Source organism: Malus domestica, chromosome 09 (assembly GCF_042453785.1).
Source record: "Malus domestica chromosome 09, GDT2T_hap1".
In the NCBI taxonomy this organism is placed as follows: domain Eukaryota; kingdom Viridiplantae; phylum Streptophyta; class Magnoliopsida; order Rosales; family Rosaceae; genus Malus; species Malus domestica.
In genome coordinates, this window is record NC_091669.1 from 24849054 (window position 1) to 24868697 (window position 19644).

Below are 19644 nucleotides of genomic sequence, written 5' to 3' on the forward strand. Positions count from 1 at the left end.
ACACACACACAAACACCCATACCCTTTCTCTCTTTCTCCCGTTGACTCTCTCTCTCTCGGATTTTTCAATTTTTTCGTACAAGTGTATGGACAAACCTTGGACCAAACCATTTCTTCATGGATCGAGGTTGTGGGGACCATTTTCAAGTTCCTTACAAGCCCAAGAACCCATTGATACTATTATTTGGACGTGAAACCTCGAAAAACTCGAGAAACCATAACCTTCAATTCGAGATACTGTTCATGCACACGTAAATGTGTAGTTTTCTGAGAGTTTTGAAGTATAGGAAGCTTTAGATCGTCTTCTCGAAGCTCGGATAAGAAAAATGAAGTGATTTGGACATCGGGAATAGCAAGTTGCAAGTTTAGCCGGATTATCAAGGGATTTTCCGGCGAGTTCCATCGGTTTTAGGACTTTTGAAAGGTAAGGTTTTGTTCTACTTTTCTTAAGCTTCATTTTAGTATAAAATTTGTGAAATTTGGTTGAAAAATGAAGAAGTTATGAAGGTTTTTCGAATTTCTAGTTTCCGGCGACCGGTGATTCGCTGGAGAAGAAAGGAGAATATTCTGTCAATATTGATGGAATATTCCTAACAGCAGTTGATGGAGAAGAAAAAGAACGGAGAACAGAGAAGAAAGGAAGGAAATAAATAAAAAAGATCAATATATATAATTTGTAAAACAATGGCATACTTGTAATAACAAAAACCTAATAGGGGCAAAAAAAGAAACACATTGTGCTTATGAACAGTATTTTAGTTATATTTGAGTTTTAGTAAATATTGAATTTGAGCACCTGGGATTACACCTGACTCAACTATGAAATGGTACGTGGAAGACCATTTCGAACATGATCCAAATTTAATGGGACCAGTGGCTGGAGTTCTCGTTGGATTCACGATCTTCTTTGCCTTCATGTTTGCATACTGTATTAGGATATTCAACTTCCAAGTTAAAGGAATTCTTTGCATACCGTATAATTGTTATATGTGTGTGTTACCGAAAGTGAGAAGCAAATATACGTGTTATATATATATATATATATATGTGTGTGTGTGTGTGTGTGTGTGTGTATGTGTGTGCGCGCGCGCGTTTTACGTATCGAAACCGAACCAATCAATTTCGATTTGGTTTGAATTTTTCTATTGGATTTTCAGTTCTTTTTTTTTCAATTTTTTAATCTACCGCTAGTCTCAGTCAAGATTACCAAATCAATATCACTTATTTTGTTCTGAAGTGGAACTATCTGAAATCATATTGGAAAGAATTAGAGTGAAACTATCAAAATAGGATTGTTCGAGCTAATCGATGATGATTGTTTGTAATATTGTTTTATATTTCTTATATATATATATATATCTAAAAATTAATGAAAACAAAAAACCAAATCAATTAATGAAACTAAACATATATATATATATATATGAACTAACCAACACATGCTCAAATTAGGAACTGAATCCTCTCCTCAGCTAAGGATGAGGATCCTCATGAGCAGCCCATCCAAGCCGTTTAAACTTGATCCAACGACTGCAATAATTATAACTTTCAGAGGGATCCCCTGTTTGGAGCCGTTGGATCAAATTTCAATGGTCCATATGGGCTGCTCAGGAGGATCCCCATCTTGAGCTCAAGAGAGGATCCAGTCATCACATCCCTGCCCGGGCCCCCACCACATCTCAGGCTCGACTTCGTCGTAGCACGATATTGTCCGCTTTGGGCCCCGACCACACCCTCATGGTTTTGTTTATGGGAACTCACACAATAACTTCCCAGTGGGTCACCTATCCTGGGATTGCTCTCGTGCGAACTTGCTTAACTTCGGAGTTCTAATGGAACCCGAAGCCAGTGAGTTCCCAAAAGGCCTCGTGCTAGGTAAAGATGGGAATATACATATAAGGCTTAGAGGATCCACTTCCTGGGCAATGTGGGATGTTGCAATCCACCCCCCTTAGGGGCCTGACCTCCTCGTCGGCACACTTTCGGCCAGGGATTGGCTCTGATACCAAATTGTCACATCCCGGCCCAGCCCCCCACCGTATCCCGGGCTCGACTCCGCTGTAGCATAATATTGTCCACTTTGGGCCCCGACCACGCCCTCACTGTTTTGTTTCTGGAAACTCACACGAGAACTTCCCAATAAGTCACCCATCTTGGGATTGCTCTCGTGCGAACTTGCTTAACTTTGGAGTTCCGATGGAACCCAAAGCCAATGAGTTCCTAAAAGGCCTCATGCTAGGTAGAGATGGGAATATACATATAAGGCTTAAAGGATCCACTCCCCTGGACAATGTGGGATGTTACACCAGTTCCCTCAAATTAATCTAAAAAAATTGCATCCCAATAATCATAGTGTTAACTTAATTTGGGAATTGGACAATAAGCGGTGGTGGAGAGAGGTGGAGAAGGTGGTGATGGCCTGTTGGGGATACCTAGGGGTAAGTGTAAGTGAATAGTTAAGATTTGGGAAGGGGTGTGCTATCTACACACCCCAAAGTACTTCTCACACACCCTTGTTAATTTCTATCTGTTGATCTTCTTCAATTCATCTGATCTGACGGTTGAAAATTATAAGGGTGTGTGAGAAGTAAAATGGGGTGTGTGGATATCACACCCCATTTGGGAATTAAGGGGATGTAAAGAAAAATTGGGAATTGGGGATATTGGGTCTCGGGTGGAGGAAAGAGGGACTTTTTTTGTTTAATTAAAGGAGAGGCAAACAGAGCTTAATAAGTGTTTGTATTTAGTTAATTCTGGAATCATGCTTTTTTAGAGCTACAGTAAGATTGATCTGAATACAAATACCATAGATGTCTGGTCATAGACTCACTAACTCCTGGTGGAGCTGGATCAGAAAAAGCAACGGTGAAGGGTGCCACCATCATCATGTTCCAAAGTAATAGGCAAAGTCCTAGCATTTCCACTAGAGGACCATGCTTGTCCCGCAAGATATGCAATCTGATCCAGATATGGACACAATCAAATCCTTTAAGTCTTAGGGTTCCTACGATCTAGGAATTAGCGTGCACCACAAATAATCATAACTCCTAAGAGGGTACAATATCTACTTCTAGATATCCTTTAGGATTCAGAACTAGGATCCATCCTAAAAAGGTCTTTCTCCACACGGTATAAATACACTATTCCAGAGATTTCTTCTCGTGTTGGAAATTTGCTATGCTCGTTAGAGCAGTTGTATTGTTGTCAGAATTACTGGCTTCATCATAATAGTTAATAATAGCTTGTCGTCTCGGCATGCGCTCCGAAAATAGTTGATAATAGCTTGAACGTCTAGGCATGCGGTCCTGAAACACCCTTGTAGGTCATAATCGGCGTGATGTCGAAGCTTCTATCTTTATTGTCACTATGATACATTTCTTTCATCATTTATCATGTCGGAGCCTGTTGGTAACTAACAACAATGCGGTGGTCAAATCTGCTAATCTTCAATTGACACAACCTAGCAGCTGTATGTATTCGGATCAGGCTTCGCATGATGCATAATCTTGATCTTCAGCCTCTAGTGAGGCCTATAATAATAAGGCATTTGACTTGAATGTGCGCTGCCATCTTTTCGAGTTTATCTTGGAAACTTGTTACAAGAAGCTTTTTCTTTCCTTTCACCATTACGCGGGACACCGCACAAGACCTCATCTCTTCATTGAAATAGAGGCCTTCGCTGCACCGCTATATCTTGTCTTATGCCATAGTTGTTGTCGCATGAACCGCAAATTAAGGATGCAGTTGATTTTTCCTTCTTGCGGTTGATAGTGTGTAATAGCAAACGAAAGTCGATGACTCCCGAATGTTGTGGGCCATTGATTTTTCCTACAATCAAAATAATGACCAGCAGAGATTAAGACGACTTCTTTCGGTGACTCCTGGATGTTGTGGGCCATTGATTTTTTAGGCTGATTGCGTTGCCCTCAGTGTATTGTCATTTGTCTATACTTTTGACAGCATTAGGAAGACTTCTGGTACTATAAAGGCCTTATGATCTTTCAATCAGTCATGAAACATTGTTGCCTTCGCTTTTGTTATTGCTTACGGTAAAGTGATCTGGTCATGAGGTTTTCATTGTTGGAATCAGATTTGTGCACATTCGCAAACACAGCTAGCCCATGATCTCCGATGAGAGGAGAATGAAGTTAATTGGGGAGTGCGGTTGAATCCGAATAGGGCTGCCTACATATCTTCAGAAGGAGGATCAAACCACAGGTGTAGTTCTAAGAAAGAATGGCATGAACCATCCTTGACGAATAGCCTATGGCGGGGTGTTAAAGAGATGAGTTCTCCATGGATGTGTCTTCATGTAGACAGCGGAGTTCGGACTATATTAGGCATAGAGAGAATGTGTGTGTCGTCTTGAGAGAGTCTGAGAGAGAGTTGATGTAGATGTCCTCCTTCGATAAATACCATGGCTAGTGTATTTATAGGAATCTTGAGTGTCCTTGTACACAAAGTAATCTTCATTGAATCGGGAGACTATTTAGGAGGAAATCTAGGATAAGATACCCAAGCTTCCTAGAATTTTGATTATGTTGCCTAACCTCCAAGATATCCTAATTTGGCTTTAATTAAGGTTCCTTGCTTGAAAGACAAGTAGTATCTTTAATAGACCAAAGTAGGGGTGGACGTTGGTTGGTTGGGTTGGTTTTGGGCCAAAACTAAAACCAAACTGACCTAGTCAATTGGGTCAAAATTGTAAACCGAAATCAACCAAGCTGGGTTATTAAAACCGATAAGGTCGGTTAACTGACAATGACAAGTTGGTTTGGATCGGTTTTCTATTTGTGTGAAGACAAAAATACATAACAAATTCATTTCCCAAAAGTTATAGAACGTAACACCAATATGAATGATTGCTCAAAGGAAAACATAAATGATGCAGCTTGAGGAAAGCACACCAAAGAGCAGCTGCTACCATCTCCAAATGGTGCCTCGTGTTTTTCTCACACTCTGTGTTTGCTTCTATCTCTCAAAATGGGAGACACGACTGATCTCTTTTCCAAATGGGAGAGTTGAATGTGTTAGAATTTAGGATTATTTTGTTATTTGAATTTGAGCTTAGCCCATTAGTATTAGGGTTTTGTTTTCTTGCTTATTAGGGTTAGGTTAGTTCTCTACATATATGATGCTTTGTAGCTCGTAGAATGACAAGTCATTCACAATGTGGTCTTTTAGGGTTTTGTAGCCGTTTCGGCATTCTCAGTTAGTTTAATAATATTCTTATTATTCATTCTGCACTCTAATATACAACTTGGTATCAGAGCAGGTTTGATCCTTTGGGATTTAATCTGCCCTTGATTCGTATCAGTTTGTTTGTCCGTCTTGTTCGTTGTTTAGATTGTCGTTGGTTTAGTTTGAAAAAAAAAATATGTTTGCTCGGAAGTCGCACCACTCCTAGACCCCTGCATACCTGAAACCCCAGCCAGCAACTGCAGCTTCAAACTTGGCGTGCCCAGTTTTTCTGCAACTTGCCGCTACTGTTGATTGAAGTCCAGAAACATACCCACATCGCCGCCACTGTCCACCACCACTCGTTGCCAGACCTGCCTGATTAATCCGCACCCAAATTTGTAGCCATTGTTGCCCCACATTGCTGCAGTTTGACCCATTTGCATCTGGACCTGGTTCCTGCACTCGCACCGTTACACATTATTCCTGCACTTGCACCGTTTTCTGATGAAAACCCAGATTTCTGCACTCTCGTGTTTTGCAGGTTCTTTATGGAGAAGACCACATAGAAAAGAGGGAGAGAATAAAGAAAAAAAATAACAAATAGAGAACAAAGAAAAAAGAAAAAAAAAAGGAAAAAAAGGGAAAAAGGAAATAAAAAAGAATGGAGCTTGCTTGCTTGCCTTGTCATGTCCACCTAACAGAGCTTGCCTTATCGTGTCCGCCTAACAGAGCTTGTCTTGTCGTGTCCGCCTAACAGAGCTTGCATCTGCATCTGCTTGTTGGCAAACTCATGATGTGTACCGCCACGAGTTTGACGGGGGGTGTTGGAATTTAGGATTATTTTGTTATTTGAATTTGGGCTTAGCCCATTAGTATTAAGGTTTTGTTTTCTTGCTTATTAGGGTTAGGTTAGTTCTCTATATATATGATGCCTTGTAACTCATAGAATAACAAGTCATTCACAATGTAGTCTCTTAGGATTTTGTAGTCGTTTCGGCATTCTCAGTTAGTTTAATAATATTCTTATTATTTTGTTGGTCTTGTTCGTTCCACACTCTGATATTTAACTGAATGCTCTCCCCCGAAGGTGTGGCGCTCATCTCTCTCTTGTGCATTTTTTTGGTCAAATCTCTCCTCTGCATTTAATAATCACAAAAGGCATCAAAATGCCATTCATAATTCATTCCTCTATGCTTTTTAGGCACGTAAAGGTTGCCTTTCCTTTTTGTTGTTTGCTGTTTGAATGAAAGGAAAAGTGACTCTTAAATTAATCATGTTTTGTTTTCATGTGGTGAATACACGGTAACTCGTAAATAACTAATTATTTATATTACTACACATATTAATTAAGATTAAAAATTAACATAAATATATGTGGGTCAATTCGGTTAACCGCATCCTAAGAATTTTGAGAACCGCTTGCCAAACTGATTAAGGTTGGTGCGGTTCAGTTTAAACATTGAAAATTAAAAATAAAAAAAATAAAAAAAATAAAAAAACCAAACCAAACCAAGCCGCCAGTGCAATTTGGAGGTTCAGTCAGTTTCTTTTTTTTACTGCCCAGCCCTAGACCAAAGCCAGCTTGCCGGACTACGCTCTATGGGGCTCGGGCATTCCGGTCCTTCTCGTCGTGCGTCATAGGCCTAGAAAATCATGGTCCCACAGATACAGTCTAAGCAATGAACATATGGTATGTATATATGGTGTGAGTTGTGACGTTCTTAGGCAATTTCTTTTTTTGGTGGAACTCTTAGACAGTTTAAAGAGTGAAAACTTAGAGGCTATAGAGATGATGCAAATTAGAGAGAACAAGTAAGGTTTTGAGATAAAACACACTTTCTTAGTATTAGTCCATTTCCACAACACTGTTAATTAACAAGGGGAAATAATCATGTCTTCTTTTATTGACCAAACAGAAGGAAAAAAAAAAAAAAAAAACAAGGGAACAAAAATACAATATTTTGCATATGAAAGAAAACAAACTATAGCCATTTCCATAGAGCTCGGATGGCTAGCTAATCGCCAGGACAGCAGGTCATAGGAGCTTTAATTTGTTGAAACTGAAGGCAGAGCAAGCGTTGAAGAAAAAGAACTACCTTCAAATCCTAGTGCTCGGGTTGCTTGGGTTGCTTGGGTTGTTTGGGTTGGTATGGTTGCTTGGGGTATTGGTTTGGTTGCTTGGGTCGTTAGGGCTATTCATTCCCAAAGTGTTCTTCACTGCATCAGCTGCTCCTTGAGCCATGTTTCTAACTTGCTCACTTGTCTGCAGTCAAATACATATAGTACATATGCTGTAACGTATGTATATAGTACAAGAGAAAGACCAATGCTATTCACGTTCACATGTCGTTGTTCTACACTCATTCCATATGATTATTTAAAACTAAAAATAGAAGTATTGAATTTGGAGTGCTGAAGACCAATAGCGGATCGAGTGTAATACCAGTTGCCTAACAACAAGGGTGGAAAGCACTAGCTTTTATCTTACTAGTTAACAAAAATGAGTGATGAATTGATACTAATCAAATTGACTTATGTTAAGTGAAATTTGAGTAATTCTTTACTAGATATCTAATAAGAAATATATTATCTATAAAAAATTGAATAATGATGAAGGAGATCGCAGGAAGTGGTTGCATGCCTGTTGAAGGAGGTGGGTTGCTTGGTCCTTGATGTCTTGGCCAGTATGAGAAGCATCAGATGCCTTGTTCTGGGCAGACTGAGATGCATCTGATGCCTTGTTTTGGGCAGACTGAGATAAATTTGATGCCTGGTTTTGGGCAGACTGAGCTGCACCCGATGCCTGGTTTAGAAACTCATCCTTCTTAACCTGTACAAGGTGTGGATCAGAAATGAAACAGTTTATTAACTTGATAAGTGAAAGTTGATTACATTATAACCAAATCAAATTCAACATTATTAATTACAATAATTAACAGTTAATAATTTACAGTTGCTGCAAACGTGGGCATTGCTACATTTTGCTAGAGTGAATGTGCTTCGCCTTTACACTTGAGTTCAAATCTCCTCGCTGCACTGAAAATAGAATATAAGAAATAAAACAGCCATATATACCTGAGCTTGCCCAGTCAACTCGCCAGCTTTGTGACTCAAATCCTGATTTTGGTGGCTTGCCATTTTTGTGCTTAGTTTTTTCTTCGATGAAAATGAATCAAATTTCAGATGAAGAATGTAGGATGCAAAAGTGGTTCCATTTGAAAACTATATATAGGTTTGTGGAAAGTCTCCTCTTCTTGGCACTTCCTTGTTCCTACCCCAATTTTTGCGTGTATTCACTAGCGTAGTTGTGGCATGTATTGATGTAGGAATGTTTCAAACAAGTTTGGCTTGTCTTAGTCAAGAAAGAGAGTCCCTTGGCATAGACTCCGGTTAAATTAAAGCTTTAAATACCTTAAGAAATCACTGGTTCTTTTGTCTTGCTGATCTATATCGGATCAGATAATAATTTTGGCTATCACAGGTGTACAAGTGTTTTATTCATTAGATTAAATTTTTACAGCTATTAGATCTTTTATTTTCAATTTCACTCATTTTTTTTCTCTATACTACTCCCAGATTTAGTTTTTTTTTTTTTTTTTTAACCTTTTCTAATCACATTTAGTTGATTGAGTACTATCTCGTTTATTTTTCACATGATAGCTATCACATTGGGTACATTACTTTCTTGTGAGCCGTGACACTGAAATGATAATTCATAGCTTAATGATAAACTTAATTGAACTAACTTTTTGGCTGATGCATACATGCTTAAACCATAAGTATCACTAATTAGTTTCCTCTCTAACATTTTGGCTGATACTAGCTTAATTAACTATGTATCTTTCACATGCGTACGTAACATATGAAACATCACATAAGCAAGCATTCTCCTAAGTTAAATGAAAATACCATTTTTTTTTAAAGAAAAACAAAAGAGAAGACCTTAAGAACCAAAACTACATACTGTAACCTAATACTGATGTGGGGGAGCAACTGGAGCTCATTGGAGTCAAATGTTATGTGATGCTCCATTGATGATCGTAGCATTAGTTTTACGGATTTTTGATTTTATAAATGGGACAATACTTGTGTCCAATCTTTGGGTGCATTTTCTACCAAAAAAAATCTATGGGTGCATGCATCAGCACACACTTATGATTAACATATTTATACAGTATAGACATTCTAATAGAAAACGTTGATTTTTATTATAATCATCTAAAATTATCTTCATAAAAAATTAATGAAGTTAGACATTGTTAACTAGTACTCCATATATATCGAACAAACCGGCATCTTTCCATGAGGGTGTTAGTTGTTAAGTACGAAAGTTGTTAATATGTTTGATACATATAGCTAATTAAACCATCTATAATTTGATTAATTTTTTTTGTAAGAAAATTAACATTTTTTTTATCATGAAGTTTGTACGATACACATGTTAATAGTAAGTGGCTGAACAAGTAAATGCACCTAGTTTCATTATATATGTGTATGATTAAACAATTGCCAATTTAACTATAATTTTTTGTTGATATAATCTTTTGATGTTGATTAAGAAAATGTATATTATTACTTTTAACATATGCACCTATAAAACTAGGGGGACAACTTGGTTGGGTCAAGCTGAATTTGCCCATGCCCAACCAATTGACTGAGCCAACCAATTTCAAGCTCCAAAGCAATTTCAAGCTATCTACTATATATGTTCGGTAAATTTTCACCAAATAAAAGCTTTAGGAGGTGCGTCACAGGTCTCATCATCCTCTTCATTGTCTTCTTCGTCGACCAACCCTTCTGAGGTTGAAAATCAACGAGCTTGGTCGTCTATGTGATAGCTAATGCCGATAACGTTTGGCCACCAAGAATTATTTCTACCTCTCGATGAGCTGCAAGATCTAGAGTGACAGCGATAGGAAGGTACCGTCTACACCGATAGGCACAAATTCCTAAGTTACAGATGATTTCCTCATCGTTGTCTTGTTTGTGATAGAGCGAGTCTCCATGGTCATAAACTTTGTAGATTTCACCACCGGGTCCTACTGCGCGTGCCAAATGTTGACCCTAAACTAACGAACCTATGTAGCACGCAAACTAAGTAATTAAGAGCTAACTACATCATTCTTGTGGCTGATGCAGGCATGCCAACTTGCCACCGAGGTGAATCGGGCGAGTAAGATGAATATAATGGTGGTGTCGAATCATGATGTTGACTTCTGGATCGAGCAACTACGATTGAGGAAGGAACACTCACGGTCTAGGGTTTTTAGAACCTGAAAACAAAGTTGTTAATCTCATTGTGAAGTTCAGGATCTTCTGCACCAGGTTTGGCGGTTTCAACTATATTCGTCAAAATATAAGTGCGCTTAATCGATATCAGGCTGTAAAGGCAAAGATACTCAAAGGAAATGATAGTCTTTATAGTGAAAGTTGTTTGGCCAGATGAATGTCGAACTCTGAAATGTACCTGGGAGTAACCAATCATAGAACGCCCTTATTTTGCTAGAAAGGTGATAAGGTGACCTCTTTCAGCTAAGGAATCAGAAATCTTTCACTAGTTGTGACTTGGATAGATAACCAACAAGGATAAGAGAGTGTTGTTGAACCAAACTGAAGGTCTCCTAGGCCAGATAGATTCTACAACTGTATGCAGTTTAACCAAACTGAAAGTGTCACTATTGTTAACACAATGATGTTTAACAAAATTGAATATCGTGTAGAGTGTTGATTTGTGTATTGAGTAGAATGTCATTTTCTCATTGTGAAGCCTTTTCTGTTTATAGGCAAGGCTTCATGGATAAACAGGTTTGCCGAGGCATTTACCTGAATATTTCAAATTATGTTAGCTGAAACTTAACCCTGTCTAGCCTCGGTCTCTCCATTTGATCCAGGATTTTGAACCTAGTCTCTTTCTGAACTTAATTCATTCTTATTTGATTAAGCATGAATTCTAATCGCTCGAACAACTCTAATCTTATCAAAATGATCAATTGCCAATCGTTAACAGTTTTAATTTATCTAGGAATCAATTGAGCCCTGCTCAAAGGTGATCTCTTCACATTCCTTTAATCATAAGGACTTGGTTGGGCTAACGTCGTCTTGAGCCGAAACACCCTTAACTAATAGAACCAATGTTGGGCCAGACATCGGGTCTTCCTATTCCAAGTTACTCACTCTTGGCCGATTTATGTTTTGGGCCTAAACTTACTCACAACATTCTTTTACATCTTTCACAATTTCTAAGGTGCGGACAACACTTTGTGGACCAGGTGTGCAGACGGAATGTGGTCTGCTAGATGAAAATTGAACGACTGAAAATGATTCCATCAGAATGAGCTTAGGATGAAACAGGGTCATACATGATCCGTCACTTAATTAAAATGGTACCCAGCATGCATTCAAAATTTCTTGGGATTTAAATTGTACCCCCTGACATCAACATTTTCCCTCTTAAGTAACTCTTGTCCTCCTACAAAAACACTCATTCTCCTGCATTTGCTTAAACATCGTTGTCATTGAAAGCATCCTACCTGTTTGAAAACTTGCTTCCTATTCCAAACCCGGTTATAGTTGGTTTGTGCTCGTGTTGTTCGGCCTCACATAAATTCCAAACAGTAGTGAAGCAAATCAAGGGACTTTGGTTGGAGGCTGTGCAGTGGATTACAAAGAAATGACGTGCTTTTTGTTTCATTCGAGCTGGGTTCAAACTGCTTCCCGCGATAACTGTGGTCATATTTTATTCTCCCTGTGAATTTCAAATTTGGTGAGTTTTGAAAATGGAACCCTATAATTTCATTTTGTTATTTCTATTAAGCATTATAAATTAAGTTAGGTGTAAGGTTAATTATGCATGTTCGTGGATGTAATTAGGTGGAATTTGTCGATATATGTCAATTTTTTTACAAATTGGGGTGCGTTGTGAACTTGTGAAGCTATGTTGACAGGTTGTGTAGATGCTAGGTGATAGGATTAAAAGCACACCACAAAGTAGCATAGAAATGTCCTATTGATTTTCCTTAAAAACACTAAGATTTCTCAATTGTAGCATATGAAAAAAAGGGCATTTTCCGCAGAAGATTGTTTTAACTAACTACTTAAAATGTCATAAAAACTGGGTTGCTGTCCTTACTGACCAGCCACCGAAAAATAATTATTAGACCAACTTACGCTCATCTAAAGTCTACAAAATTTTATATGCGGATACTAGACACAAAGCTACAGCCACACAAATTTTTGGGATTTTTGGAGTTGATTTTCTATTAAAATTAAATCCAACAAAAACAAGATAGAAACAAATTTTAAGTAGTTCACAAATTAAGAAAAACGAGTTAGGGGAATTTCTATCCACCACCAAATAATCATGCAAACATGTTATGTTTCATTCAAATTTCTTTTATTTCCGGATGAAGATGCTCAAGTTGGCTCAATGTTAGAACTCAACATGTTACTCTTTTTTATGTAGTATGTTAAGAGAAAGCCTCCTTAGCATGCAATCTAGAATGGCGTGTTCATAGATTTAACAAGTAGAAATCATTAAGAACGAAAAGAGTTTGAGTCATCACAAGGCATCGTAAGTACTAGCGTTGTCTTACTTATCCTAGAAATTGGTTCCCATGTTAATCGCAATTAACAAGAACTACTCTATAATATATGTAGGTCCTCATTCGACAAGGGCAGACACACACATATTCATAGCGTTAGAATCCTAAATATGCTTACTAAGTATGCATCCGTAGAAAACACATAAAGAATTCATCAATGAGACAAGTAGTGAACCAATTTTCATCCATTCATAAAAGTAATTCAACGAAATGTCATAACAAACTTGCAATCATATTCGGGGCTTCAAAACAGCCTCTAACTTCTAAAAATTAGTTACATATAATCCTTAAATTAAACCAAAAGTACAACATGGGTATGAGATGATAAAACCAAAAAAAATTGAGGGAGGCCTCCTTTTCTTTCCTTTCTTCCTCAACGCTGGTGTCTTGCCTTTTTTTCTTCCTTTCCACTGCCACCTGCAGCCGTTTTTTTTTTCTTTTTCCTAAAATTATTTCTGTAAAAACTGTCCTTTATTTCCTCCCCCAACACTCCTTTAAACCAAATCTTGTTGCATCATTTCCATAACTCCCCCCCCCCCACTAATAGCAATTTAGTGATGACAATAAGTGAAAGGAAATGGTAAAACAATTGTAACTTTTTGGGCAGCCTTTATGTCAATTACTCCCACTTAATCCTCATCTTTAAATCCATTTCCTCTGATATTTGAATAGGTGTCAGCTGGCTTGTTCTTGACTGCATCAGTTTTGGCTGCTAGATTTATTGGGTTTATTACTTTCATTGTAGTTACAAACTGCTCAGTCTCTTGTGAACCTTTCGGTGTTAAAACGGTCATAACTTTTTCTAGAAAAATGATATTAACAATCCATAAAATGCCCCAAAAAATAGACATTTGTAGCTTTCGAAGCATATAAGGCTCATTCTCTAATTCATTTTGAACTGATCGCAACTTGCTTCCAAAGTTAGCTGATCTGAACGGGCAGTTTTGACGAATTTGTTACTTAAAATCCCACTTGTGCTATTTTTCTTTTCTTTGCTTGAAAAATCCTACAAAACACAAAAACAAAGTAAATAGCTCAAAAATATAAGGAACTAACTAAGAAAAGACAAGTGAATTCGATGTAAAATATTTATAAATATGAGCTTATCACTGGGGTGTTATCTGTTGTTTTGGTAAAGTTGTAGTTTTAAGTTGGGATTGAATTTTTTTAATCTGAATTATTGTTAATTTTATGGTGGTAGAGATAGATTTTTGTATCTTAATTATTGACAATTTTATGGTGGGAATTGAAATTGCTTAAGTAATGATGCTTTGTTAATAGCAGATGTAAAGCTATGAAGCTTTGTGATAGGTTGTCGTTAGGTTGTGTATCATTGATTGTTGATGTGTGTGTATTACTATGTGTACAAGATATGGTAGCCCATAGTGTTCAACTAGCAACGAGAGAAGAAGAAGCGTATAAAGTAAGGGTTAACAACCTATCCCAAGCCCTTCATGTGTTAGGATTGATTAGAGAGAAGTTTAATGTGGCATAGCTTGGTGCCTTTGGGGCAACCTACTTTGGCCACCTTTAGGGTGTGGATGCAAATGGTTTATGATTTGTCGCTCTGTAAAGTGGTAAATCAAGGGGTTAAAGACCTATAGGGGTTGACTTTTTTAATACGTTATGAATTGACCCGGTTCACAAAGCATGACTTCTGTCTCATTACCGGGCTACGATGCGACAAACCCCATGACATAGAGGTAAAGCCACAAAGGATTAAGCTGTTGAGGGAGTATTTTCTTGGAAAATTAGGGTTGGCAAGTGAAAGTAGCAAGGCGAAGAAAGAAAAGGAGAAAAGTAAAGCGAATGTTGTCCCCAAGAAAGTTAGCAAAAAAATATTCGTGACATACGACAAGCTTGAAAGGGTGTTTAAGGAGTGCAAGAATAGTGGTGATGCCTTCAAGCTAGGGCTAGTATTCTTTGCTGAGGCAATATTGATAGGGGCGAAGAACAACGTTGCTGTGAATCTAGACTACCTCAACTTTGTGGAGGATATGGATAATGTCAATAGTTTTGTATGAGGTTCCATCTCCTTTTAACAACTTCATGAAAGCCTCTTGTTTGGTACTTCAAGGAGAAGTAGAGGTAGAGGTAGAGTTAAGAGGGGTGGCAAGGGAGATGAAGAGGAGGAAAAAGAAGAAGTTAGGGGAAGAAAGAAGGCGCAGCAGTCCAGATGGGGCTGCAAAGGATTTTCGTATGCTTTTGAGGTAATATGTGTTGTTTTCATTTGTAATATTGGCTTGATTAATGTTATCGAGTATTCATTTATTGACAAATACTTGCAGGTGTGGGCATATGAAAATGCCTGTGGAAGACAACGAAGAAGCAGCCGATCCACAAGCAGCTACATTTGTATATAACTAAGGTCGAAAGGTATAACTGTATTGCAAAACTTTTGAATTTTATGACTGAAAATGCATGTTTGTGAATATTGTATGTGTGAGAAATGTATTTATGATGCGTGGCTTTAAATGGCAGGTTGTGGGTTAAGAGAAATTTTTTCGACTGAAGCAGAGAGGAAAAAAGTGTACTGGAAGTAGGGGACGATGTGGATGTGATTACTAAGAACTTGATTCCCGACACAAATGATGTCGGTGAGTTAAAAATGCAGTTGAAGGTGTCATTCGTGTGGTTGGCCCATGAGAAGGAAATATCAGACAAGAATCTGGTGAAGAAAGTGAAAAAGCTGTCGAACGTGGTGGAGGAATTAAGGAAGGTAGTGAAGGAAAAACTAGTGGAGGAGAATACCAAGGAAGAAGATGAAGGAAAAAAAGATGTGGGAGAAGAAGTTGAAGATGAAAGAAAAGATGAAGAAGATGGAGAAGAGGAAAAGGATGAAGAGGAAAAATAAGAGAAATGATATAAAAGAGAGGGAAAAGAAGAAGACCAGGTGGTCAAATTAAAGGTAATGTAGAAACTGTTGTGGAAAATAAAGCAAAAGAAAAAGAATATGACGGTGGTGAAAAAAAGGGTGATAAAAAAATTGGTTTAGAGGGTGGGGAGGAAAAACCAGTGGGTGAGGAAGGGAATCAGGAGGAGAAATTAAGGGATGAAGGCAAACGGAGGGAAGGCGAAAGATCGAGAGGGGACGAGGTAATGGGAGCTGTGGAGGAAAAGGGTTGCAATGAGTTTGCAGGTATTGTTGACTGAGCCAGTCCCTTTGATATATGTGTGAAGATGGTTGGTTTAGTCAGAGAACTAGCAACGGAGGAGTGTGAAGATGTCAAGGGTTCGTTTGATGATGATGAGGAGGTGATACACACACCCGATGACCTACATGCTGGAACCAAGAGGAAGGTCCCGTGCACAAGAGTAACGTCAAAGTCTGTGCAAACTAAAAGGGGCAGAAAAAGAAGATAAAAGTGGTTCGCCATACCTCTTTGATATTTGATGTCACAAAGTGCCAAAAAATCCATGCCGGTCAGCCCAAGGAGGATGGTGTGCAAAGAGAAGCGTTAATTAAAGCCATGGACGCAGAATGTGTGGTTGAGGTGATGCAATGTTTGTATCACTTTAATAAGTTGAAGGAGAAAGAAAAGAAGTAAGTAACTCATTAACGTTACGATTTTATGTATGTTGGGTTTTTGGCTCAAAATTAGGATGATGCAATAAATTAGGTTTGTGTTACCTATTTGGTTTTGGTGTCCTATTTGGGTTTGGTTTTGACTTCTTAGTTAGTTTCCTTGGTGGAGAGATTTTGTTAATTACCTATTTGATTAGGATTTGGATTTATTTCCTATTAGGATACATATTGTAACCTAAGTCCTATGCACTATAAATAGGACCTTAGGGTTAGTGTATTTAGTGTGGCTCATTCGTGTGGCAATTTGGTGAGAGTCAATTGATGCGAGAATTACTTGACACACAAATTAAACCCTCTTTTTGACAATTGTAGTATGGATGTAAGTAGGGTATCGTTCTAGGCCGGGGATTAGGAGGGATTGCTAATCTATTCTCAATTAATTTAAATATATTAAATAAGACTCAAGGACACAAAACTAGGCTAAAAACTCTAATAACCCGAAACACACTTAGAATGACTCAAAATAATGAAAACAATTAAATTAAACACTAGGAACTGAAATGGACGGAAATTAAATTAAAAGACTAACAATAAAGAAAACTAACTAAATAATATAATTTAATAATGGATGGGTGTTTGGTTTTGATGAAAAGTAAATTAAACTTAACTAAATTACAGAATTGACAAAAACATAAAATTAAGGTAAAATGATAAATGACGGACTGACTAGAGGGTTCTTCTCCACACATGACACATATGCAACCTAAATTGATTTTCAGTTGTTCTTTCAATAAATTGTGAATCTCAATACTCCAGATTAACCGTGAACAGCACTTTTTTAATCTTCAAGTTTTCCTTAAGTTATTGAATTGGACGGAAAAACGCATACAACAATTCAAAACATTCTTCAAAAGTCCCCTACGTGAAAAGCACAATAGAGATACAATCAAAGATCATTAAACTTTGTGAAAACTATAAGCATTGACGAGGCATTCGTAACTATGAAAAGCATGATACTCTTGCCAAGAATTTACTTAACGTGATTGTGACTAGCAACCTTTACTACTTGTGAAAATAAGTTCATAACGATTAGGTGAAATTCACTTATATTCTAGCATCAAATTCATGCATGTAAATTAAGCGTGCACTCTCAACCAACATACACAAATCAGTTTTTATACGAACGGATAAGTAAATTGAAATCACAACTTATGAAATCACAACCGAAGGTAATCAATTCATATTACAGATATAATCATGGCTTTGAATTAACCTCTAGCCAAGGTAAATTTAATTACACATTATTAAAACAAAAATAAAATATAAGTTTGGAAAGATTTAACCGAGAGAGATGAGAGTGCTTGCTGCTTCTGTCTGTCTGACTTCCCTTTCTGATCCAGTCTGCCCTCTCTTGCCATGCCTGCCCATTGCCTCTGTCTCTCTGTTTTCTTTCCGCGCTCTGACCTCCTGATTCTGCTGCCGCAAGGCAGCTCCTTCTCTTCAGTCCTCTGCTGCACGCTGCCAAAGGCAGCTCTCTGACTTCCACCAATCCCCCCCAAGCTGCCTGTCTTTCCTTCTGCTTTTATTCCCTGAACTCCCCGCAGCTTCACGCTGCCACGTTTCTTTCTTCTTTTTTTTTATTTTTCTATCCTTTCTTTGTCCAGCTCCCAAGCTACTCACGCTGCCCTCTCCGTGCTGCCTTGGGCATCTTCCATTTTTTTATTCCTCCTCTTCTTCTTGTCTGCCACTTCTTTCGTTTCTTACTCTTCTGGCAGCCTCTTTAGACCTCTCACACTGCCCAAAGGGCAGCTCCCTTTATTTGTCTAGCTGTCTCTCTCCCATGCTGCTTTCAAGCTGCCCAAAGGCAGCCCTCTCTCCTTTTGCCAATCCCGTATATCCTATTTTTCCTCCTGTCCTTGGATTCAGCCTTTTTCGCTGCTAGCCTCTCACGTCCTGCCCTTTCTCTTCATGCTTTGCCAGCTGCCAAAGCAGCTGCTCTCTTATTTTATTATATCTCTTCCATGCTTCACACTCCCCGCATCTTCTCCTCATTTGGCTGTGGATTCTTTTGTTGTCTAATTGAAAAGCCATGCTTGGTAAACAGATATTGGAAAAATCAATACCGTGATGCATATATACATTCTGCATAGATTTAAGGACAGAGATTTAGTTCAATTATAATCGCAATGAATAAACTAAATTAATTGATCTAAAAAAAATCATAATGTTCGAAGTAACTATTCTGTTTATTATTTAAAACTCATTTGTGCCATTTTTATTTTCTTTGCATAACAAATCCTATAAACACAAAAATAACGTAAATAGCTCAAAATATAAAGAACTAACTAAGAAAAGACGAGTGAATTCGAAGTAAAAATATATATAAATATGATCCGATCAAATACCCCCACACTTAACTTTTGCTAGTCCTCGAGCAAAACCAAGAAAACTAGAAAAAGTACTAACATGAAAAACATTAGTTTCCCCCTATGTGACCCTCATAGAATTTCATTCAAGAAAACAAATCATCAAGAACCATAGCTAGCATCAAGGAACTAATCCAAGTTCATCTTCCTTATTCAAATATTAGCAGTAATCTTTGAATCATCCTTGAAGTGTAGTGTGTGAGATAGCCATGCTAATGCAATTTCAAAATTTTTATTTTTAAAATCATCATATGCAAACTAGCGACCTTCTCACGGGATATGCACTCAATCACACATGTGTTTAGTTTTAATGTGTTTCGCTCAAAGAATCAAATGTGAAATTTCTACCATAAGCTTGCATAAAGATCTCATCTCTAGTCATAATTGCAAAACTTAAATCAAGAGGACTTTTATTGGATGTAATGAGGCTTAGGGATAGGGTTATTGAAATGAAAGAATAGGAAAACACAAGTTCCAAGCTACATTGCAAGCAATTCTTTTGTTTAGATTTATAAGAACTCAAGCTCTCCAACGATTCTTTTGATACCTCCAATCACACCCTTAAACTGAAACTTTAAAAACTTTTTATTTTCTTTGTGTACAATCTTTCTTTTTCTTTTCTTTTTTTTTTTTTTTTTTTTTTTTTTTTTTTTTTAAATACAAACATGAAATACCCCCACACTTATTCTTTTGCCCAACACCCTCAAAGTACTTCACAAACATTTCTCATAAGATAATCTCACATTGCTCGCTTGGAAAGGGTAAGGAAAAATGTTTCAGGTATAAGGGTAGACATATCTGGTGATAAGAAATAAAAGGCTCAACATACACGGCTCAAATTGGCAATCTAATGATATCATTTTTCTTTGGGGAACATGGTTATTTGGGCCATGGTGGTAAACCTAATGCC

General features: G+C 37.7%; 2 protein-coding genes and 1 long non-coding RNA gene across 3 annotated transcripts; 2 read left to right on the forward strand and 1 right to left on the reverse strand.

Annotated features, from left to right (window-relative positions):
* Nucleotides 1-7053: 7053 nt before the first annotated feature.
* Nucleotides 7054-8407, reverse strand: LOC103435468 (late embryogenesis abundant protein 7-like). The gene is made up of 3 exons (XM_008373868.4): nucleotides 8257-8407; nucleotides 7823-8011; nucleotides 7054-7444 (listed from the first exon to the last, which is right to left on the reverse strand). The coding sequence occupies exons 1-3, from the start codon at nucleotides 8317-8319 to the stop codon at nucleotides 7280-7282; spliced, it is 417 nt and encodes a 138-aa protein (XP_008372090.1). The 5' UTR covers nucleotides 8320-8407; the 3' UTR covers nucleotides 7054-7279.
* A 218-nt stretch (nucleotides 8408-8625) lies between these two features.
* Nucleotides 8626-10886, forward strand: LOC139188225 (uncharacterized). The gene is made up of 3 exons (XR_011571520.1): nucleotides 8626-8662; nucleotides 9785-10101; nucleotides 10321-10886. It is a non-coding gene; the product is annotated as an uncharacterized lncRNA (long non-coding RNA).
* A 3900-nt stretch (nucleotides 10887-14786) lies between these two features.
* LOC139187858 (protein PXR1-like) lies at nucleotides 14787-15636 on the forward strand. The gene is made up of 3 exons (XM_070804467.1): nucleotides 14787-14992; nucleotides 15071-15137; nucleotides 15397-15636. The coding sequence occupies exons 1-3, from the start codon at nucleotides 14787-14789 to the stop codon at nucleotides 15634-15636; spliced, it is 513 nt and encodes a 170-aa protein (XP_070660568.1).
* The last annotated feature ends 4008 nt before the right edge of the window (nucleotides 15637-19644 follow it).

Coding starts and splice junctions, on each gene's coding strand:
- LOC103435468 (XM_008373868.4), bottom strand. CDS start 8,319: ATGGCAAGCCACCAAAATCAGGATTTGAGTCACAAAGCTGGCGAGTTG. Junction 8,012..8,256: donor AGTTGACTGGGCAAGCTCAG/GTATATATGGCT, acceptor CACCTTGTACAG/GTTAAGAAGGATGAGTTTCT. Junction 7,445..7,822: donor CAACCCACCTCCTTCAACAG/GCATGCAACCAC, acceptor ATTTGACTGCAG/ACAAGTGAGCAAGTTAGAAA.
- LOC139187858 (XM_070804467.1), top strand. CDS start 14,787: ATGTCAATAGTTTTGTATGAGGTTCCATCTCCTTTTAACAACTTCATG. Junction 14,993..15,070: donor GATTTTCGTATGCTTTTGAG/GTAATATGTGTT, acceptor AAATACTTGCAG/GTGTGGGCATATGAAAATGC. Junction 15,138..15,396: donor ATCCACAAGCAGCTACATTT/GTATATAACTAA, acceptor TTAAAAATGCAG/TTGAAGGTGTCATTCGTGTG.